At 37.1% G+C, this 27,904-nt stretch overlaps 1 protein-coding gene across 1 annotated transcript in view; it reads left to right on the forward strand.

The window, feature by feature from the left end:
• HDAC9 (histone deacetylase 9) overlaps positions 1-27,904 on the forward strand; it is a 986,419-nt gene that overhangs the window by 808,233 nt on the left and 150,282 nt on the right. Inside the window, exons 21-22 of the mRNA XM_043872541.1 lie at positions 4,091-4,210; positions 4,522-4,619. Coding sequence (XP_043728476.1) covers positions 4,091-4,210; positions 4,522-4,619 — 218 coding nt within the window. The remainder of the gene's footprint in view (positions 1-4,090; positions 4,211-4,521; positions 4,620-27,904) is intronic.

Raw genomic sequence — 27,904 nt, forward strand, 5'->3', positions numbered from 1 at the left:
GCAGATGAAGACCAAGGATTGTGAGGAAAATCTTTCTACACATTCTAAATTTGTCAAAATTATGCAGGAAAGAGATTGGTAAACTGTCACCCTGTCTTTCAGAATTTCTTCGTGTTATTTTCTGAGGACTCTCCACTACTAGGAAGATAATAACTGTTAAGAGCCTCTTTGAAAGCACACGTGTGACATCCAGACTCTAGAGCAATGGACTGTACAATAGACATGAAAGCTAAAATGCCTGGATGGTGATGGATGGATATCTTGTGCCTCAGAGGATTTGTGTGTAAAGCTTTGTTTTTGTACCTTCATATAAAATAAAAAGATTTGCGGGATATAATTTGCTATGATTTATAAAATAAGTTGCTTGGTAGCTACCAGGAGTGTCCTGTAAGCTTACTGGCCTTTGATTATGAATTTGCTCCATTATCCCACATAAAGGACGCTGATTTCCCAGCAGGCTGCAGTAGAAGAGAAGGTTTTGTTTCATGTTCTCTAAACATACGAGGTTCTTTCCAAAGGGTTGCCTCTGAGATCACCACCAGCCCGCATATTCTTGCTTTCAAGTCTTCCAGATTCTGCAGCTGCAGGAACACTTTGAGGAAATTCCCCTGTTTCTTCCAGCTGCTGAGAAGGAAGTTTTAAAGTGCCACGTGGCGCTGAGACATCCGTTCTCCCTGGCTGACAGGTCTGTTCTACAAGAGAGCAGAGGAAAAGTAAAGGTGCTTCAGTGACAAAAGATCTTCATTCCTGCATATCCAAACTCACTGACTTTAGCTAACTGATAGGAACCGCAGCTCCACCAGTTCTTGGGCCAGCAGAAGCCAGAGCCACTCCATTGTTCCAGTAGCTAGATTCATCATTTTTAGATGCCTACTTAGTTAGAGAGCCAGAGCTCTAATTCACCCTCTATTTGAGCCTGCAGCCAAATTCAGAGACGTTGAATATTTTAGGCAGGGATGATTTCTGGGTTATCTGGGGAGCTTAACCTTCTAGTTTTCCTTTTGGAGAAGGTTCCAAAGACCCTGAGGTTGGTGAGGAGAGGGAGCAGGTGCACTCACTTTTCAGCTTGCAAGAGATTGGCCATTGTGTTCAGAGCATGAACCTCTCCTAGGATGTGCCTGCGTGACTCAGGTAGCTTTTATGTAATGTGACTTTCAGTTGAAAATAATACATTTTAGGCTATTTTCATTTTTAAAAAGGATGCTTCAAATGTCCTTATATTTTTGGGAATTCAATTTTCAGTCAATCACCAAACTTGACCCAAGAATTGCCAGTGCTAAATAATTTTAAGTAATAACATTAGTTGATAGAATATAATTTATTCAGAGCTATTTTAACATTGTACTGAAAACATATTGGCTCTAAATCCTTGCATTGAATACATTTTCACAGTATATCTTTAACTAGTAAGCTAGTGGTTTTTTAGTATTTTCCAGCAAATCTTCGATGCAAGATCTGTTTTGAGGCTGTGAGTTATTTGGTTCATTTTCTTACTGTAGCAAGTCCTCATCATCATCAATGATTGTCTTATGTTGTTGCTATGGAGAAAAACTCCTCAGATCATACCTGACCAGTAGGCACGTTGTATCTGTATTTTCAGAAAAAGCTGAAAAAATACTTTTAAGAATATAAGTTGTTGCCCAAAACAAAAGGCACATTTGAATTTACCTATATCTCTAAATGCTTTCTGAATATAAATATGGAGTAAAGAATTATCCATGTATTTTTAGAATGAATTAATTTTAATTTTAATGAATTAATTAATTTTAATGAATAGTATCTGTTGAGACCTTATTGTGCTGTGGGCAAGACTGTATTTCTTATTTTGAAATTTATGCAATGATAAGCACCCAACCTGTTTTTCAAAACAAATGATTTTATATCTAAGACACATTATCTTTTATTTGACTGTCTTAAATAAACCTTTACAACATCAAGACAATATTTTACTGGTTTTCAAACTGTTGATATGTCTAGGCCCAGAGCACAATTTTTCTTAAAACACTGACTGAAAATTCTATCTTGTAATAGAAACAAAGCTTTCTATCAGTGTTATTTTTCAAAATATTTTGTTTGTCCATCCTCTAGATATCCATTAGCAAATCTGAGACATTGTGGGTTAAATTATTTCATTTCTTTTCTCATAAAGGAAAAGTTTTACTATCTCCTCCTTCCTGTCCTTTGAACATCCTGAAATCCAAGATTTAATATTTTTCAGTATGCTGTTTTTTCCCCTGATATGTGTATGTCTTTAGCCAAGACAAGTTTCTGGAAGGATGCCTATCTTTCCCAATATTCTATGATTCCTTAATTGGATATGTGTACTGTATGAAAGAGGGAAGGTATATCAGTGTATATCTGCACTGTGGATGGCAAGGAAACTTCAGGCTTTCATAAATCACCAAATGTATGTTTTGAAAGTGTCTAGTGAGGGAGTTCTGGGCTGGAGGTTGAAGTGGAGACAACTTATATAAACCTCAATAACGGGCAGTAATGATCAACAGTCTCACTTCATGGTTTTACCAAGAGAATCAAAGAGATAATGAATTTTGTAATTGTAAGTTAACAGCATAATGGTTATGAGTTTGGCCTTAGGAGTAAGAAGTGGATTCAAGACTGTCTTGAAAAATTATTGAAACTCTCCAAGTCTCAGTCTACTTACCTTTTAAATTAGGGATAATACCATATACCTCACATAAATGTCAAATAATCTATGTGAGATGTTTAATATGGTACCTGACTCAAAATTTTTAGGAAACATTGTTGAAAATAGTGTGATTCATACTGATACAAAATAAAGTACAGTGTAAGTAGGTAGTTACAAGTAACCAAAAATTTTTTGTAACAGAACCTGAAACTATATATGTAACACATGTAGCAGTAATACTATATTAAATACAAATATGTAGGTTATTTGCTTTTAAGAGTCATTTATTTTATTTTGTTCAGAAGCTATTTAGGAACCACATTAATTGAGACTCTTAATGCTTGAGGTCTTTTAGTAAGAACATTTAAAAAAGGCTATTAGTTTTATTTTTCCCATATCTTGTATCAGTTCTAGCATGTTTGTATCATAAGACAATTAGAAAAAAGAGCTATTAAGTTTTGTATCATTATTGAATATGAATGCCATAAGAATTTTTTTCATTCATTTTGATGAAACTGACATTTTTCCTCTGGGAAGGAGGAATGGTGTAGGGAAAGAAAAAAGAGGAGGAAGGAGGCTGGGAAGAGAGCCATAATATAATATTAAAATTAGGCAGATTGGACAAGATCGCATAAAGGCCCATGCCGTCGTTCTTTTTTGGCCCAAATGATTTAATAGCTAATGAGCTCATGCTCCTGTGTCTTCGACTCTTGCCGTCACAATTTTACCAAAATAAAGTATGAAGTCCTTTTGCATCTGGCATCTCTTTTGAAGTCATTCTAACTGCTGAGGGACTGCTAACTGAACTGAACGCTTCAAGAAAGCCAATTTACTCAGCTGGTTGCAAAGCCTTTGACCTTAATGGTGGGACTTGGCAAATCAATGCATACACGTATGTTTAGTGTTCTGTCAAGAATTGTGAAAATGCTCTGTAAGCCATAGATCCTTCTGCAGAATACTGGTTTGTAGTTTAAACATTAGTCTTTCTTCAGAGGCCAATGAGGCTAGTTAATTAAGCCTGAGGGGTTATGAACTGTTGGCAGTTAATAAGTCATAAAATTCCTCCATAAAACAGGATGCAAGATTCCATCACTGAAGCAAAGAGTACAAAGGGCCGGTGTATAAATATCTAATTGTACCAAAGGACTGGGCTTTCTCAATGACTGCTCATCTGGAGTCTCCAGGGCATGTTCTCTGTGGTTTCCTGATTTTTAGAAGCCAGTTTAAAAAATGAGTGCATTAAAGGGTAATTTGCCTGAAAGTTCAGGAAGTAAAGGGGGGTGGTGTGGAAGCAAGCTGAACACGGGAAAGAAAGAGGGATACAGAAGACAGAAAATGAGAACGAGGGTGGGGTAGAAAGACAGGGAACTAGACATCAGGAAAGTTGTCTCCACACAGAGTTAGACGTGACTGTATTTGTCATCTGTTTTCTTTTCCCTGTAGGATGTTCACCATGGAAATGGTACACAGCAAGCCTTTTATGCTGACCCCAACATCCTGTATGTTTCACTCCATCGCTATGATGAAGGGAACTTTTTCCCTGGCAGTGGAGCCCCAAATGAGGTTCGGTTTATTTCTTTAGAGCCCCACTTTTATTTGTATCTTTCAGGTAATTGCATTGCATGATTACCCCTAATTTTCTTGTCCTTTGCTGGTGTTTTAAATTACACGAGATTACTGAATTGTCCCACGGGACCAAGAACCAGCGCAGAACAAGTGCATAACCCAGAGCACTGGTTGTCAAGCAAGGTTGGACTGATTTGACATGTTGTTTGATGTTTATTTCAAGAGCACACATGTGTTTGTTTTCCTGTCTTCTTGCTTCTTCCCTGTGCTCTCCTCAACCCACTGTGGTGTGGTTTTTCTCTTCCTAGGTTGGAACAGGCCTTGGAGAAGGATACAATATAAATATTGCCTGGACAGGTGGCCTTGATCCCCCCATGGGAGATATTGAGTACCTTGAAGCATTCAGGTTGGTGCTTCTTTCTCTCAAAGTGCAAAATTAGAAAACAAATGTCCATTGAAACAACATGAAATGCAAGAGAAATGTAAATTTCTGACCAACGCAGAGTGGTTAACAGAGCCATTGTATCAGAGATCCAACAAAATGTTTGGTTTGGGGGACCTGAATTTTGTTACAAAGACAAGGAATATGAGTATCCAAAAAAAGTTACATCAAGACCTAGGTGTAGTTATACAGGTATGTTCACCACTGGCCAGGCATGTTCCTCTCTGTATGCCAAAAGGAAAAAAAATTTATTGAGTAATTCTGGAAAACTCTGCCTATTATAACATATGATGTGATTTAAAATGGACATTAGCATATTGACTGCTCTGGGAGGCCCTTCACTACCTATTTCACTTTTTTGAACAGGCATTTCCCAAACTTCATTGGGCTATAGAATTTTTTGCACATGGCAACTCTTGGCATTCTTAGTTCCAAGGAACGTTGGCTTAGGCAGTCTTATTCCATGCTTGAGTGTTCCATTTCCTTCATAATATGTGTGTTTTCCCTCACATTAAAACGCCTGTAGATTAATTGGTTGTTTCCAATTTCTTTAGAAAATGTAGGCAGTAATTAAAGTGTTTATTAATATATACATTTTGCATTATACTTTTTTTTTTTGCCCAAAGAACTTTACAAAGTAGTTGAAACAAGAAATACAACAAATTAAAAGTTTTTGTTTTGGATATAGTTTTTAAGTCATTTATTCTCTGGCATTAAATTTTTTTTCAGTCTTTAGTAAGATCCCTTTTAAGGAAAAATATCAGATTATGTTAATATATCCCTCACTTGCAAGGTTTTAGATTTTAACTTGTTGGTACTGCTGGATTTGAGGTGTTTTGTTTATTTGTAAGCAAACAGGTGCATGATAAGAAATTTTTGACCCATTCTTTTTTTTTCCTAATTTAACATTTATATATAAATTCCCAAGGGAAAAATCCTGTTGATAATGTATCCTAAATACATAGGAAAAGTTTTTAATCAGTGAAGTTTTGATGGGTTTCTGTGTATTATTGCAGAAATATACCAATACACAGAAGTTGGCCTTTGTATCATGCACACTTCAATTTTTCATTTGAAAGTCACTTTTCATTTGAAAATAGCCTCAGGAAAAATGATAGGAAATTGCTATTTATAAGAATATGCATTAAAATAAATATATTTGTGTTGATATTTGAGGAAAATTCTTCTATTTCAGATTTACACTCTGCAAAAATATACACTCATATATCTGTACTGTTTATAGAAAAATAGGTGAGATAAGTTTATTTACTTTGACTTGGATTGTCTGTGAAGATATCTTGTGTTTATTAGTAGGAAAACTAAAAATGTACATTAAAAACTATAGGGGTTTCAGTATTATAAATTATTTTTGCCTATACTTGCAACTTAATAAGCACTGTTAATATTTTAAAGAAATTTTAATGGAATAATAGACTTCTATATTACCTTACGTATGAATTTGTCTGTTTATCAAGTTGACTTGGTAACTTACAGGATACATAAATTAAGTTCTCAACATTAGTATGTGATGATATTCATTAGTCTGTAACAGAGCTATTAGTTTTTTATTATCATACTACTATTTGTGGTACTGTACCTTTACATAAGAATAGATCAAGTATTCACAGCATGAAAGGATAATTGCTATTTTGTACTTATTTTCCCATGACAAAGATAACAGTAGATGAGTTGTTTTTTTTTAAAAAGCCCCTTTGAACACAACAATTTCATTAATAAGTGTTGTTCAGTTGCTAAGTTATCTCCGATTCTTTATGACCCCGTGGACTGCAGAACAGGGGGACAGGCTTCCCTGTCCTTCACTATGTCCCAGAGTTTGCTCAAACTCATGTCCATTGAATCGTTGATGCCATCCAACCATCTCATTCTCTGTCACCCCATTTTCCTCTTACCCTCAGTCTTGTTCAGCCTCAGGGTCTTTTCCAGTGAGTTGACTCTTTGCATCAGGTGGCCAAAAGTATTGGAGCGTCAGCTTCAGCGTCAGTCCTTCCAATGGATAATCAGGGTTGATTTCCTTTAGGATTGACTGGTTTGATATTAAGTGTACATTTTTGATTTTTGATTGAAACGGTGATTGAATCAAGTGCTTCTAAAAGCATCTAAATATCCTGATGACAGCACCTTCCCTTTGCCTAGAATGTGAACACTTTATTTTAGCAAACTTCTCTGAACTTCCCAGTGTGGTCACCATATCCAGGCTTAATTAGAGGAGAGGCCACATTATTTAGCTCTGCTACAGAAATGTAAAATTATGACTTTGATGTTTATAGTTATTTAAGAACCAGATTTAATCCATAATAAGTCTATTAATTTTGAACTATACCATTTCTGCTTGCTGCTGAATTTGTATAACTAGAAATACTTGTAAACTGTCCTTGGAGGACTTAAGAAACTAAGTCCTTAATTCAAAAAATATTCATTAAACACATAGTATATGCCAGGGACAGTGATGAGCACTTGGAACATAGAGCTGATATGCTCTTAGGGAACGTAATAAAAGTGGTACTTACTGTTCTAGAGAATAGATGTCCTTAGACAGAGAGAGGATAAAATGATAAATTGTTTCTGAAAGGTTCCGGGAATCTTTCAAGTATTATTCCACTTGTGTTTTCAAAATGAGTGGTAGTTTTCAAGGGGTAAAAGAATTGGACTAAGAGGATTCATACTAGCCAGAGAGAATAGGTTGTGAAAGCGTGGAGTTATGAAATGATCTTGTTCTGTGGGCTCGAACGTGAGGGTGAGATTGCATAGCCGGTGTGCAGGTCATACTTCATAAAGGCTTTTGCAGGCAAAGAGTGCCCATCTCTCTCTCTCTCTCATCTGTCTATCTATTTATCTCTATATATATTCCTTTCTAATTTGGGGCACTAGTGTGGCCTCCAGATACATTTTAGTGTAGTGTGATAAGCATATCCTTCTTAATATAATCCATTTTCTAAGTATTGAAAGTGAAGAGCTTTCTGACATCTGTGTGTGGATGTGAAATACAGAAGTGGGGAGGAAATAAATGGTGTCTTTTCTTCTTTCTAAAGTTTTAATTGTTTCTGGACTGTGATAAGTATCTTTGGAAGAAAAGCCTGTCTCTCTGAAACTCCGTCTATGATAGAGTATAAGATAGCTGCTTATTTTACCACCAGAATCTCCATACATATTGCTTTTGTGGTCTCTATTGTGTATTGTTTTTTTTCTGTGGCAAAAAGAAAATTGCAGACAAATTGAGCATTTTCTTTTTTGCTCTAAGTTTTCAGGATAGTTTTAAAAATGTAATAGAATATTTAACATTTCATATCTGGTTCAGATAGCTAGTATTTCTTCTATGCAGTTATTAATATCATTCATCTCTGAATAATTGTAGGATGTGGGAGGAGCAGAGGATAACAGAGGATGAGATGGTTTGATGGCATCATCGACTCAATGGACATGAATTTGAGTAAACTCTGGGAGTTGGTGATGATCAGGGATGCCTGCCGTGCTGCAGTCCATGGGGTTGCAAAGAGTTGGTCACAACTGAGCAACTGAACTGAGGAACTGAACTGATGCTTCAGATTTCTCACAAGTTTTAAATATCTTCAGTAATATCAAGTATCTTTTATGTTCAGCTAAAATACATTTCTAAAGTTATTTTTTATTAAATAATTATGGGTATTTATATTAAGATCTTACATGGCAGGTTCTCAATTATAGATTTTATGGACATCATGGCTGTCTTATGGAAGGGCTGTGATGCGACTCTAAAATCTATAGTCTTTCTATCCCACCACACTGCTGCTCTTTTCTGTTGTTCCTAAGTTAAAAGACTAAGGTATGATAAAGCATAGTGAACTTATACTGTAATATAAGACCTTCTCCCCATGACCTGAATACAAATCCCTAGTAAACAGCATGGCAAAGAAGAGCTATTCAGTAATTCTGGCTGAGTAAATCAATTAATAGATAAATAATTCAGAGAAGAAGGCAGAATGATACACTACAGTAGAAGCATTGGAAACCCTGAGAGAACTGCATGAAATCTAACTATCTCTTGGTCCCTCAAGGAGTATGCTTTATAAGAATTCTGAAAACCCATTCATTTGCTTATAACAATTTCAAATGTCTTCTCTTTGTTCAACAAATATTTTCTGAATGCCTGCTTATCAACTTCTGTTCCAGTCACTTCAAAAGACTGTTGCAATAGTTCTTTCTTATACATAATCACTAATTGAGCACAGTACACATTTTTTTTCTAAAAATTAATTCTTTAAGAATTATGTAAATGTTAAAGTGATTCTCTGTATAAGACCACTTATTTATTTTCGTACAATATTAACATAAGTTACAGGTGCACAGTATAGTGACTCACAGCTTTAAATGTTATACTCTATAGTTATTACAGAATGGTGGCCGTGTTCCCTATGTTTTACGGTATATCCATGTAACTTACTCTGTATATAATAATTAAGTGAAGTGAGTGAAAGTTGCTCAGTCATGTCTGACTCTTTGCGACCCCGTGGGCTGTCCATGGAATTTTCCAGGCCAGAATACTGAAGTGGGTAACTTTTCCCTTCTCCAGGGGATCTTCCCAACCCAGGGATAGAACCCAGGTCTCCCACATTGCAGGCGGATTCTTTACCAACTGAGCTATCAGGGAAGCCCTGTATATAATAATTAGTACCTCTTAATTCCCTACCTCTAAATTGCCCCCCTTCCCTCTGTCTCCTGGTAACCACTAGTTTGTTCTCTGTGAGTTTGCTTCTTTTTGGTTATATTCACTAGTTTATTGTGTTTTTAGATTCCACATATAAGTGATGTCATACAATATTTGTCTTTCTCTGTCAGACATATTTCACCTAGCATAATGTTCTCCAGGTCCATCCATATTGCGGCAAATCACAAACTTTATTCTTTTCTAACTCCTATTCCATTGCGTACGTATACCACATCTTCTTTATTCCTTCATCGATTGATGGGTGCTTCCATTGCTTCCATATCTTGGCAGTGTAAATAATGTTGCTGTGAACACTGGGGTGCCTATATCTTTGAAATAGTGTGTTGGGATTTTTTGGCTATATACCCGTGAGTGAAATTTCTGGGTCATATGGTGTATGTATGTATGCGCGTGCTCAGTCATTTTTGACCCTTTGCAACCACCAGGCTTCTCTGTCCATGGCATTTTCTTGGCAAAAATTCTGGAGTGGCTTGCCATTTCCTTCTCCAGGATAGCCCCCTGACCCAGGGATCAAACCTGTATCTCCTGCATTGCGGTCAGATTCTTTACTGCTAAGCCAGCAGGGAAACCTGGGTCATAAGATAATCACAGTTTTAATTTTTTGAGAAACTTTCTTAATGTGTTCCACAGTGGATGGACCAATTTATATTCCAGCAGTGCAGGAGCATTCCCTTTACTCCACATTCTTGCCAACATTTGTTATTTGTGTTCTTTCAAATGATAGCCGTTCTGACAAGTGTGAGGTGATACTCATTTTAGTTTTGATTTGCATTTCTCTGATGATTAGCAATGTTGAGCATCTTTCCACGCTCATGGTCTGTTGGCCATCTTTATTCCCTCTTTGGAAAAATATCTACTTAGTTCTTCTGCCCATTTTTTAACCAGGTTATTTGGGTTTTTGATGTTGAATTGTATGAACTATATATATATGTGTGTGTATATATGTGCGTGTGTGTGTGTATAGGATATTAACCCCTCATTGGTCATATCATTTGCAAATATTTTCTCCCATTCAGTTAGTTTTCTGTTCATTTTGTCAGAGGTTTTCTTTGTTGTGCAGAAGTTTTTAAGTTTAATTAGGTCCCTTTTGCTTATTTTGCTTTTATTTCCTTTGCTTTAGGAGATATATCTAAAAAATTGTTATGATTTATGTCTCAGCATACTATGCTTATGTTTTCCTCTGGGAGTTTTGTGGTTTCTCATCTTACATTTAGGCCTTTAGTCCATTTTGAACTTATTTTTGTAAATGGTGTTAGAGGCTATTCTGATCCTCATTCTTTTATATGTAGTTGTCCAGTCTTCCCAGCACTGCTGATTGAAGAGACTGTCCTCTCCCCTCTGTATATTCTTGCCTCCTTAGTCGTGTTATGGATAAACAGACTGTGAGTGTGTGGGTTTATTTCTGGTCTGTCTGTCCTGTTCTGTTCTCTGTCTCACTGTGCCAGTGCCACACTGTTTTGTTTACTGTAGCTTTTAGTATAGTCTGAAGTCAGGGAGAGTGAATCTTTCAGCTATGTTCTGTTGCAAGTTGTTTTTTTTTTTTTTTTTTTAATATGCTCAGGCTCTTTTGTATTTCCATACAAATTTGAACTCTTTTTTTCTTGTTCTATGAGAAATGCCATTGATATTTTGATAGAAATTGCATTGACTTTGTAGATTACCTAACATAGTATGGTGATTTTAACAATACTAGTAGTTTGTGCATAGTGGGCAAGAGATAATATGTATCTCACACTTCTAATTGAACCTAGTGAGAAGATATCTACACGTGTTTAAAAAAATTGAGTAGCAATTACTGATGTAGAAGAAAAAGTCCTTCAAATTATGTGTATTTTACTGGATATTGGATAGATAAATAAATGAATGAATGAGTAAAGGGATGATGGTTTCCGTGTGGTTTTTTAATTGCAAAAAATAAATACAGGCCCTTTACATTTAGAAGGTATTGATGAAATAGCAAATGTCTCATTTGGCACCCACTGAAGATGAGCTAAGAGAGTAACTTAGATCTATTGATTTGGTTGCCTTAGATGCAAACTTAAAAAGTTGTGATTTTTAAAAAATTACATATCTCCAAGCCAACGCGTTTATACTCTGTAGCTACCATAGTTAATATTTGTTAATGGTAAGAATTTCCAAATATAAAAGGTCTATAAACATCAAGTTTTCAGACATGTTTACCTTTGGGGGAAAACTGCTTCCCAGGATGATTCTGCTTCACCAGATTGTCAGAATGCTAACTGAAAATGAGGAAATGAGCGAGCTACCTAATCTAGAAAATACATATTGAGTATGTGTTGTTATTTTTATTGTAAAGTTCAGTTCAGTCGCTCAGTCTTGTCCAACTCTTTGTGACCCCATGAAGTGCAGCATTCCAGGCTTCCCTGTCCATCACCAACTCCCAGAGCTTGCTCAAACACATCACATGTCCATCGAGTTGGTGATGCCATCCAACCATCTCATCCTCTGTCATCCCCTTCACTTCCTGCTTTCAATCTTTCCCAGCATCAGGGACTTTTCCAATGAGTCAGTTTTTCGCGTCAAGTGGCCAAACGATTGGAGTTTCAGCTACAACGTCAGTCCTACCAGTGAACATTCAGGACTGATTTCCCTTAGGAGGGACTGATTGGATCTCCTTGCAGTCCAAGGGACTCTCAAGAAGTCTTCTCCAACACCACAGTCAAAAGCATCAATTCTTTGGTGCTCAGCTTTCTTTATAGTTCAGCTCTCAAATCCATACATGACTACTGGAAAAGCCATAGCCTTGACTAGACATACCTTTGTCGGAAAAATAATGTGTCAGCTTTTTAATATGCTGTCGAGGTTGGTCATAACTTTTCTTCCAAGGAGCAAGCGTCTTTTAATTTCATGGCTGCAATCACCATCTGCAGTGATTTTGGAGCCCAAGAAAATAAAGTCAGCCACTGTTTCCCCATCTATTTGCCATGAAGTGATGGGACCGGATGCCATGATCTTAGTTTTCTGAATGTTGAGCTTTAAGCCAACTTTTTCACTCTCCTGTTTCACTTTTATCAAGAGGCTCTTTAGTTCTTCTTCACTTTCTGTCATAAGGGTGGTGTCATCTGCATATCTGAGGTTATTAATATTTCTCCCAGCAATCTTGATTCCAGCTTGTGCTTTCTCCAGCCCAGCGTTTCTCATGATGTACTCTGCATATAGGTTAAATAAGCAGGGTGACAATTAGAGATAAAAAGGGAACATTTCATGCAAAGATGGGCACAATAAAGGACAGAAATAGTAGGGACCTAAGAGAAGCGGGGACCTAACAGAAGCAGGGGATATTAGGAAGAGTTGGCAAGAATACACAGAAGAACTGTACAGAAAAGATCTTCACGACCCAGATAATCACGATGGTGTGATCACTCACCTAGAGCCAGACATCCTGCAATGTTAAGTCAAGAGGGCCTTAGGAAGCATCACTACGAACAAAGCTAGTGGAGGTGATGGAATTCCAGTTGAACTGTTTCAAATCCTAAGAGATGATGCTGTGAAAGTGCTGCATTCAACATGCCAGCAAATTTGGAAAACTCAGTAGTGGCCACAGGATTGGAAATGGTCAGTTTTCATTCCAATCCCAAAGAGAGGCAATGTCAAAGAATGCTCAAACTACCACACAATCGCACTCATTTCACACGCTAGTAAAGTAATGTTCAAAATTCTCTAAGCCAGGCTTCAGCAATACGTGAACCATGAACTTCCAGATGTTCAGGCTGGTTTTAGCAAAGGCAGAGAAACAAGAGATCAAATTGCCAACATTTGCAAGACCATTGAAAAAGCAAGAGAGTTCCGGAAAAACATCTACTTCTGCTTTATTGACTATGCCAAAGCCTTTGACTGTGTGAATCACAACAAACTGTGGAAAATTCTGAAAGGGATGGGAATACCAGACCACCTGACCTGCCTCTTGAGAAACCTGTATGCAGGTCAGGAAGCAACAGTTGGAACTGGACATGGAACAACAGACTGGTTCCAAATAGGAAAAGGAGTATGTCAAGGCTGTATATTGTCACCCTGCTTATTTATTTGCAAATATAACCTTTGGTAAAACACTTTGACCAAATAACCAATAGAATGTTTAAAAAATAGCATATTTGTTACACAGTCAAAGCCGCTGAATCAGGTGAGCATATACGAAGAGTCTAAACAGCCTGTTTGCACCAGTTTGCTTTAGTGATATAAGCAAATTTAAAATCCATTAATACAAAATTGTGATTTGAAACTTGACTAGATAGCGTATCTATTCTCAGTTCATCAGTCACATTGTCAATTCTGTTCCAGATGCAGCATCTTTAACATAGAGCTTACTATGATTTCTTCCCTTTTTGTGGCAAAAATAGAAAAATATGCATTTAACTTGAGAGCAGAGAATGGAGCCCTTAGTTGTCATATTTACAGAGCAGCTATTCCTCAGACAACTAGTTAACACAACTAGTGGTTGAATTTACCATGGAATGATAGTAGATCATTTGGGGCAGGGCATATAAATAAGTACAATATTTTATTTTCCCTTATTTTATCAAACACAACATTACTGCTCTAACTAGTTTTAGAGCACTGACTTCTAAATGGTCTTGTCATATGCAGAGACTAAAAGTTAGAGTTTGCTTAATTTTGAGAAATGAGAGTATCTTAGTAAATATTTCTGTCCTCTTCTGTTGGTAATGACAACTAAGTACATATTTTACTGTTATTGTTCTTATTTTTATCATATTTTAGTGAAGTTATTGCTGAGAGAATGAAAAATAAAACTATTATAAGATAACATAATGATAATAACATAGTAACATAGAACATTCATTGAGGACTTAATATTTGTTAGTTGCTTATTTCTTTTCAGCTTTACAAGTTGTTGAATTAAGTGCTGCCAGTTTCCAGATGGGGACACCAAGTCCCCTTTGATTTTGGTAGGTTTCCTGATGCCACATAGCTGGTTAATGGTGATCAGGGATTGGGTGTCAAAAAGTGTGAGTATAGAGACCGTACTTCTTGGCCCTAGGCTAAAAACCATAATTCCTCTGTCAAGCTTCCCTGATAGCTTACTTAGCAAAGAATCTGCCTGCAATGCCGGAGACCTGGGTTTGATTCCTGGATTGGGAAGATCCCCTGGAGAAGGGAACGGCTACTCACTCCAGTATTCTGGCTTAGAGAATTCCAGGGACTGTATAGTCCATGGGGTTGCAAAGAGTTGGACATAACTGAGCAACTTTCACTTTCACTTCCTCTGTTAAGAGTAGGGGTTACAGACCAATAATAAAGTGAGAAATTCTTTGCCAATGCATTTTAGTCTATCCAGCATTTATCTTTCACATCTAAATTGGTAATACTATTTTAAAATTGAGAATAATTCCTAGATTCTCACTACCCTTGTATCATACTAATTCTAAACCACTTCTCTTTGTGCCTTTCCTCATGTCCACACTAAGAGCCTATCAAATAAAACTCATTTAGTTTTTCTTCTTTTTGATAACCAGACTGTTTACAGTGGAGAATGTATTTTTTCCTTTTTTATTAAAATATTTTTTCATTATTTACTTATTTAGACTTTTTTGAAATGGGTATGTGATTGAACTTGAGAAAACCCAAATTAAATTTTAATAGATGGATAAATGAACACTTAGATCCAACTTTGAAATAAAAAATGATTTGTTGTCATCTAAAAATCATAATACTGCAGAATTGATTTGGGGCCTTATTTTGTCTATAAGAACTGTGGTTGATGCTTCCCAGTCTTCAAATGGATTTTCAATTGCTAATGACAACCAAATATATTATGCTCATGATAGTATGTATTTTCCCAAGGATGCTGAAGACATTTTGGGAAAGAGGGTGGAATTTCTTGAAACAATTTGCCAATATGAAATACTGTACATATCAAATTGGCCCTACTACCATCTTTCCCAGACCATTTATCATAGCTCACAAATCAAGCCCACATTTTCCTTTTCTGAAAGACTTGGCTAATAAAGAAGATGTGGACTTCAAATCTGAACTTGTCAGTCAATCTTGGGAACAAAGCAGTAATGATTTTCATCTATTGATATTTTATTTCAATGAAGAGCAATACATACGAAATTACTGTTGGAGTGACCTACAGTTTTATTCATTGTCCAGATTCTGTTCTTTATATTCTGCATGTAGAACTGTTTCAAGAAGTTTTATCAGAACAGGTCAGAAGAAAAAGGTCCGTAGGAATAAATTTTAGAAAGCTGTCAGCTGTATCTGCTCTTTAGTTTCAGCAGTAAGTATAGTTTAAGAACATTTTTCCTCTTTCATCTGTGCAACATATTGTACCAATTTTCATCAAAAAATTACAATTTCTATAGGTGTGTGTCTCTAGATACCCTTAGAATTTTGCTCTTTGACCTTGGGAGTAAATTGATCTTATGCACACCTGTCTTCCTTGGGAAACTTGCAAACTTCATTTTTGAGTTGAGCATCAAAGAGATATGATATTATTAGACAGTATAGAACTCAGGTAAAAAAAAGTCCAGAAAGTATCTTGAAGTGCTTGAGGTTTTGAAATGTGAATTTTATTCTCTTTTGTGAAGAACTATTTAAAATAGTTCAAATGCAAGATAGTTTTTCTTATTATTTTAAAAGATGAGCTGTAAAAATTTTAAGACAACATTTTCCCTTCTGTCTTAGAACAGTTTTAAATCCAGAAATTTCCAGGAATTTGTGTAGCAATTATACAGTTTTCCAACTAATAAGGACTAATTAAGAGAGTAGCTATATTCTATTAACTTTCCCCTAGCACATCTCTCTAAGAAAGAAAGTAATTTGCGTGACTGGAAACAATTTGTTTTTATTTTCAAGATGGAACAGTGGATTACAAAACCCTTGCCTTGCACAAAATCCTCCCAACATATGTGTAATACTCAGAGATATCAGGAAATGAAAGCTTTCCACGAAATATTATTGTGAAGCTTTTTAGACCAGAAATAGCAGATCTTTTGTACTGTGAAGCAGCTCAGATCAATTCATCAGCTTAAATCATCTCATCTAGTAATGACAGACTTGGTATGCAGTTAATTACAATATGACATAGCCAGAATGGAAGGTAAATATAATTAATGAACTGTGAAATCACACTTTTTATTTTCACAGTTTTAGTGAATATTTTAAGATTATGCTTCATTTACTGGTAAGATAAAGCCAAATAAAAGTTACTTATCCTGTATTTCAATGAACTGAACTTATTTTATTTATTGAACTATATTTTATTATTTATTAACTAAATTTCAATACGTTTTGTTCTTCATGTGTTTTCTCTTAAGTGAATAATTTGCCTTTATTTCCATGGTTTTACACCTAAAGTTTACCAAAGCTAAATTTATTGAGAGGACAAATGATGTGAGAAAAGAAATAGAGCTTTTGTTGTAGTGTACCATAAATATGAATTCTTAGTCCCTTTTTTGAATTAGATAGATACAATGTTTACTAATAGAAATTTACTGTCTAACTTTTCCAAGCAGAAGAGTCTACTTTGGGAAACGTCTGTTCATTAGAAAGTCTGTGTAAATATTACCCATGAGGTGCAGGACTGAAGTTTACATAATTTTCTTATAGGCATGAATCTTAGATAGTAGTCCAGGTCTTTGTATGACATCAGATATCTGAATGATAGATACAGTTTTCCATATTTCATCCCAGTGATTTGATGTCATGTAGATGAAGCTTATAAATCAACATTCGTTCCTGTAAGTGTAGACATTTAAACTCCTCTGGCAACTCTATAAAAGGTTGAGGATGTGCCCTTGTATATTTCACAAATATGTCTGTCTGTCTTATGGGCACTGTGGTCTTGGATATTTGTTGTCTTAACATGTTCTACTCCAAAGAGCAGTATTGTTGTTGTGAAGCTAGATGGAGAGCAACAGACTTCTGGACTGAGTAAATTCTGATGGGAAAGGCTCAGCAAAGAAATATTCTTGCCATTATAATTCATATTTTGTAATTTAATAAGTGATTGGGAGAGGAATTCCCTGGCTGTCCAGTGGTTAGAACTGTGCACTTCCACTGCAGGGGGCACAGGTTTGATCCTTAGTCAAGGAACTAAGATCTTGTAAGCCATGCAGTGTGGCCAAAAAGAAAAAAAAAAAAAAGGTGAGGGGCATGGGACGAGGGGCAGATGAATGACTGAGTCACCTTTCAGTCTTAGCAGAATTTTAAATCCATCTGTCTGTCAACTTGGGCATATTTTGCATACCAAAACAGGTGCAGAAATAGCCATCAAGAAAATAACCTCTATGTATTAAAGATATATATTATTATTGTTGAAAACAGAATATTGATTCACCTAGGATGTGTATTTTTTGTTGGTTCCTAACTCCTTGAAATTAAAGCAATAATTGGAGTTACTGAATTTCAGAAACAAATCAGCATTTTTATTCAAACAGTAGTCAGAGGCAACAATATGAAGAGGAGTTTATTTACAATCCAGAGCAAGAATGAAGCTGGCGCAGATTTATAATTTAAAAGTTTTATAGCCCAAAGAAAGCTTGATGACTTGATCCTCTGCTTTCAGTTTCAGAAAAAGGCTCTTCAAGTTGCTGCATTGAGCCTCTGACTTTGCTTTGTGTACCCAAGTCTTCTCCCTTTTACAGGTTTCTGATACTGTCCCTTCCCTTTTGTATTCCAGAACTTCTAAATTGAAAATACATTTGCAGAAATTATAGAGTGATGCCTTTCTCTCTAGTAAATATAATTATTCCAAGTGTGACTCAGCAGGTGAAAGAGGCAGGGACCGAAATAAAATCTGGGGCATGTCATGTTTTAATTGATTTAGTTTAAAGTTATTTGATTAAATTGTAAATTACTTAGAAAACTGAAGTCTGTCAGAAGCTTAATATATTCCCTTTAGTTATTTGAGGATATGACAGTTGATACAAATCAAATGTAGGATCCAAATGGAAAATATTTAATTATGAAAGAACGATCAGTCACCTGTTATTATGGTTTGTTGTTGTTGTTGATTAGTTGCTAAGTCATGTCTGACTCTTTGCGATCCCATGGACTGTAGTCCACCAGGCTCCTCTGTCCGTGGGATTTCCCAGGCAGGAACAGGAGTGAGCTGCCATTTTCTTCTCCAGGGGATCTTCCTGACCCCGGGATGGAACCCACATTTCCTGCAGTGGCAGGCCGATTATTTACTCCTGAACCACCAGGGAAGCCCACCTGTTAGTTCCCTAGTGCCAGTTTTTTGAAAGTAAGCAAATTAGCATATTGTATGTCTTCTAAAAAAAAGCAGTGATATGTCTAATATAGATACATAGGCATAATGTTTGACACAGTTCTCTAAACATGCTTTTGAAAAAATTAGGATGTAAACAGATCATCCCACTGTCAGAGCCAAACGCAAAATCCTGTACCAAGTTTGAAGGGCTTATTAGGCCCACTTTAAAATTTTGTTGTTTTATAATAACTTTGGAAAAGTGTATTGTTCCTTGTAAAATACCCACATGTTCTCCTTTGGAATGGCTCCAGACTATAACTGAACCACGAGGTTGCCCCCTGTTGCTTTATGTATTGTTTAATTGTCTGCCTTTGGTGGATGTTTTTATTAAAAGCCTGTTATTTAGGATAAGACCAAAGTGTCATTTTAAGAACAGCAGAAGCAGAATCGCTCCATCCCATAGCTCTTTTTCATAGATGTGTTAGTGAACACTGGATGCAGCTAATGAGCCTGCCAACATTTTTTTTTTCTTGTAATACTTCAAAAAGAGCAACAACAACAACAAACAAAACCCCAGATTTTTTATTTTCCTCCCATAAAACATGACTGCACTGCCCAGAAGAGCTGTGAGTTTGCATGGCTGTGCCCAGGCCAGTAGGGACGAGAGGAGTCTGTCTGCTCTGCGTGTTCACCCACTGCTCTGCCTATGTGTTGGTCCAGGAGGAGCCAGGCTAGAGTTGCGTGCACTTTTGTGCACAGGGCCAGGTCATGCCCGAGGAGCTTAGGGGGCAGGGGAGTTCATGTGTCAGGAGGGCAGGGCGGGCTTCCTGGGGTGTTCACCAACCCATGTTTGCTATAGTATGTCACAGCTCTAAAGTAAGTTCTCAATGTCCTCTCCCTTCCCACAGTCCAGTTGCATGATAAGTATCATTCTGAAGTTTTCAGATCACTCTGAATATAAATTAGGTCTGGAAAAAATGTTTAACTTAATGATCCTAATTCTAAATGTTCTCCCTGAATATTTTCTTCTCTGAAGTGGCATCATCATATCACTCACCGACTTCTCAGAAGTGGGCTCTGGAAAGAATTCAGTGTTCTCTAGCAGGTCCTTGCCACAAAGAGCAAGCAAGAATTCGATTAGTCTTCTTCCCAAGCCAGTCTTCATGACTGTGACCCACCCTCAGGCAAAAAAAAAAAAAAAAAAACCAACTTGGAGACAGGGTACCTTGATACCATTTCTAGGACTTAAATGATCTCATTAAATTCCAATGTTAGATATCATGTTGACATTTGAGGAAATATGATTATTGACAAGATGTAAGCCTGTTATACACTATATCACTTCAAAAGGAGAAGGGCCATTAGGCCATAATTACATCAGAAACAGTATACACATTTGGCTGGTTTATAAACTGTCACTTTCAGAAGTACCAAGACATATAAAAGTCTCCAAAGGTTCCATTATGGCCCTATTTCCAACAGTATTCTCTGACAAACTAAATAAATTACTGCATGTATTGGACCTTTGAGGCTTGGGGCAAAGAATGGAAAAATTATTTACAAAAGCTTGAAAATATTTAATCACTAAGGCAGGAGGACAACGGTGTTTTAATTAGCAGGTCCTCGGGCCATTGGCTGACTGGAGGCTTTCTCAAACAACCACACAAATGCACTGAATAGCTGTTTGCCAGCCTTAGGGTCAGGCCTGAGATGAAACAGATAAGATAATTGGCTCTAATGAAATCCAGAAGGCCTTGGCTTTCTTGTTTGAGCTTGGATTTGAAAAGTGCGTGTGGAAGTGAGGCTTAATTCAAACCAGAACTGAGCTAGGCCCGTTTCTCAGTGACTTTGATATTGTTTGAAGTTCTAAAAGTGTTCGCCACACCACTAGCCTGCTGGGCTGGGCCTCCCTGGTACCCTTAATTACTAAGCTTTATTGCTGACTTTACTACACAGGAAAGGGGCCATTATATGTTCCATCAACATCAGCTCTTCTCAGATTGGAGGAAAGGGCAGGGTTAAAGGCCACTGTAGGAAGGCAGAAACTTCACTTTGAGGTAGTCAGATCGTTTACCAGTGTTGGGTTTCACCGTTATGCGCATACATTCCTTACAACACAGAAGCCCGATTTCCATTTTTTAAACAAGTGATTACTTTTCAAAACATTTTTGTTTGTGCCTGTTTTTTGCAGAGAGAACATTTATTTTTAGGAGCTGATGTGGTTGCACCTGATATATTGGAGGGGAAAAAAAAAAAAAAAAAACAGCCACACTCGCCAATTAATCATCCTACCAGAAAAGTCTGGGTAGATTCTGTAATAATGAGGATTATTATTAATGCCCCTTTGAAGTGGAAATAAGTGAGGAACCCTCCTATGGTGTGAAAGTTGTTTTGACACCCTGAGGAATAAAGTCCCCTCAGGAGACTCTACAAAATTAAACCCCAGCTTCTAGAGTCTCTCACAAAGGGGTGAGACAAAAGTGCTCTCAACCTAGTTCGAAGCCAAGAAGCAAAAATTAGGAGGTCTCCCTCTTAGGGGTTGGCTGCAGAGTCCCCAAGGCTTCTGTCCTCTCCAAGCTCGCTGCTGCTCTGTAGCTTTTGGTCTATTTGGTAAAGATGTATTGTGCATCTTAACAAACTAAGAATTATTCAACCCTTAGCCCTCTGTGACAGGGGGAATCTGGTCATGCTAGAAAGCCAGAGGACATGGAGTTCAGGCCTGCTTCCTGTCCTTCTTATCACCTCTTGGGTAGGAAAGGCATGAGTGATACCATCTGAGTTGGCTCTTTCTGAAATAAAAACTTAACTGTTTTTCCATTATTTATGTTAGTTTGACATGAATGAGTTCTGATCTCATGCATGATCCTGGGGACCATTCAGCCTGTGCTCCTGTCAGAGTGTTCTTATACACAGGCCAGACTGGACACTCACTCTCCACACAGGTGATGTGTCTGGGCCTCTGTAACCATATGGAGAGCCCAGGGAAATCAGTATTGAGAAGACAGGACTGTGAGCCTTCACTTCCTAACCTCCTAAGAGAAATGAAGGAGACCTTGACAGACTTTTCTTGTCAGTGATGAACATGATGTCAATTCAGATCAAAGGGAGAAGAGTCTTAGGGTATTCAGCTAATTCAAAATGTGTGTTTTTATTAAGCAGTGTTACTGACTGAATGCTTTTGTCCTCCCACACCCCCCAAATTCATGTTGATGCTCTACACCCCAGCCCCCTGTGATGGTATTTAAAGATAGGCCCTTTGGGGAAGTAATTAGGATTAAATGAGGTCATGAGACCAGGGCCCTGGTCTGATGAGATTAGTGTCTTTATAAGAAGAGATACCATAGGATTTTCTCTCTCCCCCTGGATGCACCACTGAGGAAAGGTGCTCCCTGTGAGCTCTTGGCGAGATGGTGGCCATCTGCAAGCCAGAGAGAGAACTCTCAACAGAATGCAACCGAGATGGCACCCTGACCTCAGACTTCAGGCTCCAGAATTGTGAGAACATAAGTTCTTGCTGTTTAAACCACTCAGTCTATGGTATTTTGTTACGGTGGCCGAGGTAGAGTACTACAGGCCCCACAAGGATCTGGGGAAACAGTCCAATAATGGCTCTAAATTTGAGGCATCAGCAAAAGTATTTTCCACACTACTTTCTGCTAAAACTGTATACAGAGGACATTGATAAGCGCTTCTCACCAATAAGTAATGTCATTTGCTAAAATATCTCCTCTTGATGATTTGCAAAAGCATATTAAAGACTTTTAGAATTGCACTAGTAAGAAAATCTTAGATTATTTAGCACATTGTTTCTTCAAATTACTTGAGCTTGAAATTCTCCACTCCCCCAGTTTCTTTCCCCCCCAAATAACTGTAAATATTACAGAAACTAGCATTCCACCAGAACATAGTGTGAGAAATCCTGATATACAGAGAACAAATTTAGCTGGCATGTTAGACAGTTCATTGTTAGTTAAATAAACGTGAGCATAGAAAAGTAAATATATCAATGCTTTAGATTCAAGCAATCTAATAAAAATAACTGTAATATATTGCATAATATACAATAAAATATTTTATTATCAGATACACTGAGCACTTGGGTGAGCCATATTCTAGACTGTCTTCTCCATTTCCTATTGGTTGCTTCTAGATGGTTCTTAGATAACACATGGTTATAAAGACAAAGAAGGAAGGAGAAACATAAGATCAACAAGAGAGGAAAAAGGGAAAAGAGGGTCAGTTTCCTTTGATATCACTGTTAAATCATCCAGTGAATTTTCTTAGGGTAACGTTACTGCCATTCAAAATTATAGCAAATTGGTGATATTTTACAGTCATTGTGTATATTTTGTTTCAGTGTAACTATGTGCACATATTTCCCAAACTTATTAGATCAGATGTGACATATTAAAAGCATGGATTTGTTTTTTTTTTTAAACTCCTACAATTGGCAACTAATTGCAGGGTGAACATCTAATTGGTTTTATGGGTAAATCCATTATGGACTTACAGAACAGTAAAACCCTCATTTGTTATTCATGACTACATTCTGCTGAGGAGGAAAGGGGGAATATTAGTTTGTCTTTATTTCAATAAGGGGAGAGTTTCAATTAAGTAAATACCCTTCATGATAAGAAAGCACACCCTGAAATAGCACAGTAAGAGTTAAACTACATTACTTTACCTGGTTAAAAAAGAAACTGGCTCTGGGGATCCTATAGTATCATGATATGGTAATGTCATCTTGTTTCCAAAGATAATATTACTAGATGTACACATGTCCTGAACTTTAGCAAACCACTGTTATGGTTGTCACATATTTATTCAGAAGATAATTACAGTTATCAGAGCAATAAGTCAGCAAAGTCCATCATCATTTTCTTAGAATATTCTTTTGTTTTACTGCATGTTTAAGTGCTCAGTCAGTGTCTTTAGGTTGTCCACATAGGTTGAATTATATAAGTGAAAGAAAACCTGAATAAAAGCACAAGCATAAGCCAAAAAATTATTTATATCAAAGCATTCAGAAGTCGTGAATAGCATTATGACACACAAGCCTTCATGACATTTAACAGATTTTTAAAAAAAGGAGAAAATACTTTTCTTGAATAACAGAAGAATGTAGCTTTCCTTGACTGAATTGACCCTGATTCCAATATGCCAAGTATGGGATGAGCTTGGGGAAATGTGGGGTGGCTAGAAGGCACAGTGATATAGACTCTTGTACTTGTGCTTGGAGAGGTAGAAGTGTGACATCTCTCATCCCAAAATGACTGTTGAGGAAAGTTTTCCTTAGTGTAAAGCTGCAGAATACTTTCCTCCATGGATCGTCAATAGCTACTTCCTGGGCCCAACATTAAAGAAGGGTCTTTCTTCCCAAAGCTCAAAAGCCCTGTTTCTATTTTGTTTGTCTTCAAACATCCATATGAATTGGACAAGATACTTAGAAATGTCACACAGAGTCAGGGCTAGAACAAAAGGTTGGGTGTCCCTCACCATTAATTCTGGAGAAGGAAATGGCAACCCACTCCAGTGTTACTGCCTGGAGAATCCCATGGGCAGAGGAGCCTGGAAGGCGACAGTCCATGGAGTTGCAAGAGTTGGATACAACTTAGAGACCAAACCACTACCATCACCATTGATTCAGAATGGGAATCCAAGTATATTCCCAAGACGGACATGAATGGATTTGGAAATGTGCTGGGAAGAAAGCAGTTCTTGTGGTCACAGGGGCTTCGTTTTGCCCAGCAGTGGCTCACCCCTGCTCTCCCCAGATTTCCACCAGTGGGACCTGGGCTGCAGTGTCTGCCCACTCTTCCTCTAGTGCTTGGCTTTATTATCTATTAGTAATGACCATCCTTTATTTGCTTTCTCATGAAATGCATTTTTAATTTTCAAAGGGTACACATGAAAGATTAAGGTCTATATTTATAAGATGTAATTTTCTGAAATGTTAGTTTGTGTGCTGACTTATATTACATTGCCCAATCAACCTTTTAAAATTTCATTAACATCAAATGTTGGTAATTAGCTCTGTCTTTTAAAATGTATTTATGAAAGCAGACCATTTTCCATTTTCTTCCTCTTACAAAAACATCAGCTCAGAGTCAGTTTCCTGCATGCTCAGATTCATTAGACTTTATTCCTCTTTTATAATACAGCACCAACCACTCACCAGTGCTTCTTCCCTTCTGGTGGGCAGGTATATGCCTGTGGGGGAAATACCTTAGAAACTGAGGTTGATTAGAAACTTATTACCAGATAAAACTCTCCCAGCCTGACTGCTGAGGGGTACAAAAATGGCACAGCTCTGTTCTTAATGCCCAATCAGTTTCTTAGTTCAGCCTTTGGTGCTTGAGGATCTGCCATGGGTATGGATGTGCAGAAAGTTGCCTTACAAGTAACTGACCTACTGTGGACTCAACTCTGGGCTACTCTGCAGAAGTAGTCAGCGTTTTCCTTGGAGAAATACAGTTCTAGTTGCGAGTGAAAATTCCCATGAAACAGAGAATCAACAAAGCGTAAAATATGAATGATGCAGTAGGAGAACCCAGTTAAGGGAGAGAGATGCTACGCCAAGTAGCACCTGCTTCTGAGGTGTTCAAGGAAGGATGGTTTCATACAGTGCAGGCATGCTCTCATTTCTACTCAGAATCAGACCCCAGTTCGTGGGTCTCACTTAATCTTGTACAATTATGAGTACTTTCTTTCAGAGAAAGAATACCGAGGGGAAAAAATTGTGAAAATAGGTATAAGGCCTTGGAAAGTGTTATTGTGAATGAGGGACTCAAAATTAATCTTCTTAGTTTGATGGTAAATATAGTTTGGTTTATTTAACCCTAACACCTTGTATTGCCATTATTTAGAATGAAACAGTGTACAACATTATCTTGTAATGAGTCTCAGGTAAAGTTAGTGGCTAATCTAGCTAGGGATGGGAAGCAGACAAACTTCTGCTACACTACAAAGGTGGAGGATTTCTTAGAGAAACTGCACTGACAGAGGATGGTCCTCACATAAAAATTAAAATGGCATTCATTTTTCATCCTAGGACACATGCCAAGGAGATCAAGGTAAAGGATTGTTTTTCTCCATCTTTCCAGTGTAAAAAGGCAGGTATTTTTTTCTAAACAAAAGTAAAGTATCCATCAAGGGAAAATAATGAAGTCAATTCAAACAAAACAAATCAAAGTGTGGGCAGGGTGAGCAGGCAGTGTTCACATGGGAAGCACACACTTTTCTATTGGTTTTGGTGTGAAGGGTCTGCACCTGTGTGTGAACATGTTCAAAACCCGCACTGAGGCAAGTCCCTGAGCTGGCCTGGCTCTGGCTTTGCTCCTAAGGGGTAGGTTACTTTAATGTAGTTCATGTGTAGGGTGTTTCATCTCAACCAGAGTGATTTATGTTAATGAAATGAAACAGAGAAAATACCCTGGACATCCTAGCCTCCTTTTAAAAATATTAAATAAATATGTCCAGTACTTTTGTATAATTATATTTATTAAAACAAATGGAAGACTTCATTATGCTCCAGAATAAATTTGTAGGTGATCCTGGGTAGGGTTAAGTCCGTTAGGAAAAAAACCATGAGTTTGAGGTTCCTTACCAATTCTGAAAATTCTAAACAGCCATTAAGATCAGAGAATGAGCACTAGTTCTAAGGCAGTTTATTCTGTAATTTTGAACATTCTTTTATCTGGATTCTGAAAAGTTAGTCCCGAAATCCTGACTCTTGAAACATATTCAGAGCATCTTTATAAAATCTGATATGAAAACTCCTTCACTATCTCTTTGGAAGTTAAATATATGTCATATTTACATTTAAAGTATCTCTTTGAAAATGTTAGTTTAAGAGTTTACTTTCTAATGTTTAATTGTTCTTACTAATATAGAACTACTTATTTTAATTGAACTTTCAAAGCAGCAAAAAGACTCTTCAACTCTTAGATATCAGTAGTGTACATTTACCTATCCTATATAACATTGCTATGTAATTAATTTCATGGAAATCAATTAGTAAAATGAATAAAATTTTTTTAAAAAATCAGTCTTTTAAAATTTTTCTCAGAAGTTACCTAACTGAAAAAGCATTAAAGAATAATTTATATGTCTGGTTATCTTAACTGCTGATTGAATTGTAATTTATCTAGCCAATTTTGACATTTAGAAAAGTCAGAATTAGCCAAGGGAAAAGTTTATTTGCTATGAACTTGTTGACATAGTTTTAATTCCACTAGTATAAATAAATAGTAACCTATTTTTGGAAGACTTTTTAAAGTAAAGATAAAACCCAATAAAATTTGTGTTTTTAAATATCTTTTGTCTACTGGTGTGGGCAGATATGTACCAGAAATTTGCCTACTGTGATGTATCTGTGGGTATTTGGTAAGCCTGTAGGATAGCAGCTACCTACCAATAGCTTCCCAGGTGGCTCAGATAGTAAAGAATACACCCGTCAATGCAGGAGATGTAGATTCGATCCCTGGGTTGGGAAGATCCCCTGGAGGAGGAAATGGCAACCCACTTCAGCATTCTTGCCTGGAAAATCACGTGGACAGAGGAGCCTGGTGGGCTACGGCCCATAGTGTCTCACAGGGTTGAACACGACTTAGCGACCAAACAACAAGAACACCACCAATAGGCAGGACAAGAGTATGAGATGAAAAGGAACATTCACAGTCCATCTCTGAGAACTGCCTAGCTCTATCTGCTGGTTGATGTGTCATCCCACTGCCATACCTGAGCAACGTAAATATTTCTTCTGTTTGATGTCTTGGATATTAAGTGAATGTTGTTCTTGTGAGACTCCTGGCAGTGACCGTGATTGTGATGATGTTGCTGACGACCATTTAATGAGTCCTGGAACTGTTACTGTATCTTAGAGCATAGAAAAGAAGCCTGTGACACTTCACATTACCGATGGGATAGAAGAGGACATCAGAAGAAGGGTCAGTAGATAGGTAAAGAAAGGATTGAAATGGCCAAGTGAAGGCCAACAAAAGGAAGGAGACAAAAAGAACTGAGGCAAGCATACAAACCCTGAAGTTTGAAATGCTAAAATAAAAACTAGGGGAGGAAAATGTAAAAGCCTAATAGAGGAAAAAACAATCAAATCAAGAGTAATTTTTAAAAATGAAAAAGCAAAGAAAAAGCAAAAATAGTAAATACCCTTATTTTCAGTTATTCCTGTTTAATTAATAAAAGTGGGGCTTTATCATGATCACTGACATCACAGCTTTTACGGTTTGTGTATTCTGTCAGTGCACTTAGACCCTCCGAGGAAGGCAGTGTGGTCAGTGTCTGTGCAAATTAGTCAAGTCTTTCGTTGTG

The sequence above is a fragment of the Cervus elaphus genome, chromosome 18 (genome assembly GCF_910594005.1).
Source record: "Cervus elaphus chromosome 18, mCerEla1.1, whole genome shotgun sequence".
In the NCBI taxonomy this organism is placed as follows: Eukaryota; Metazoa; Chordata; class Mammalia; order Artiodactyla; family Cervidae; genus Cervus; species Cervus elaphus.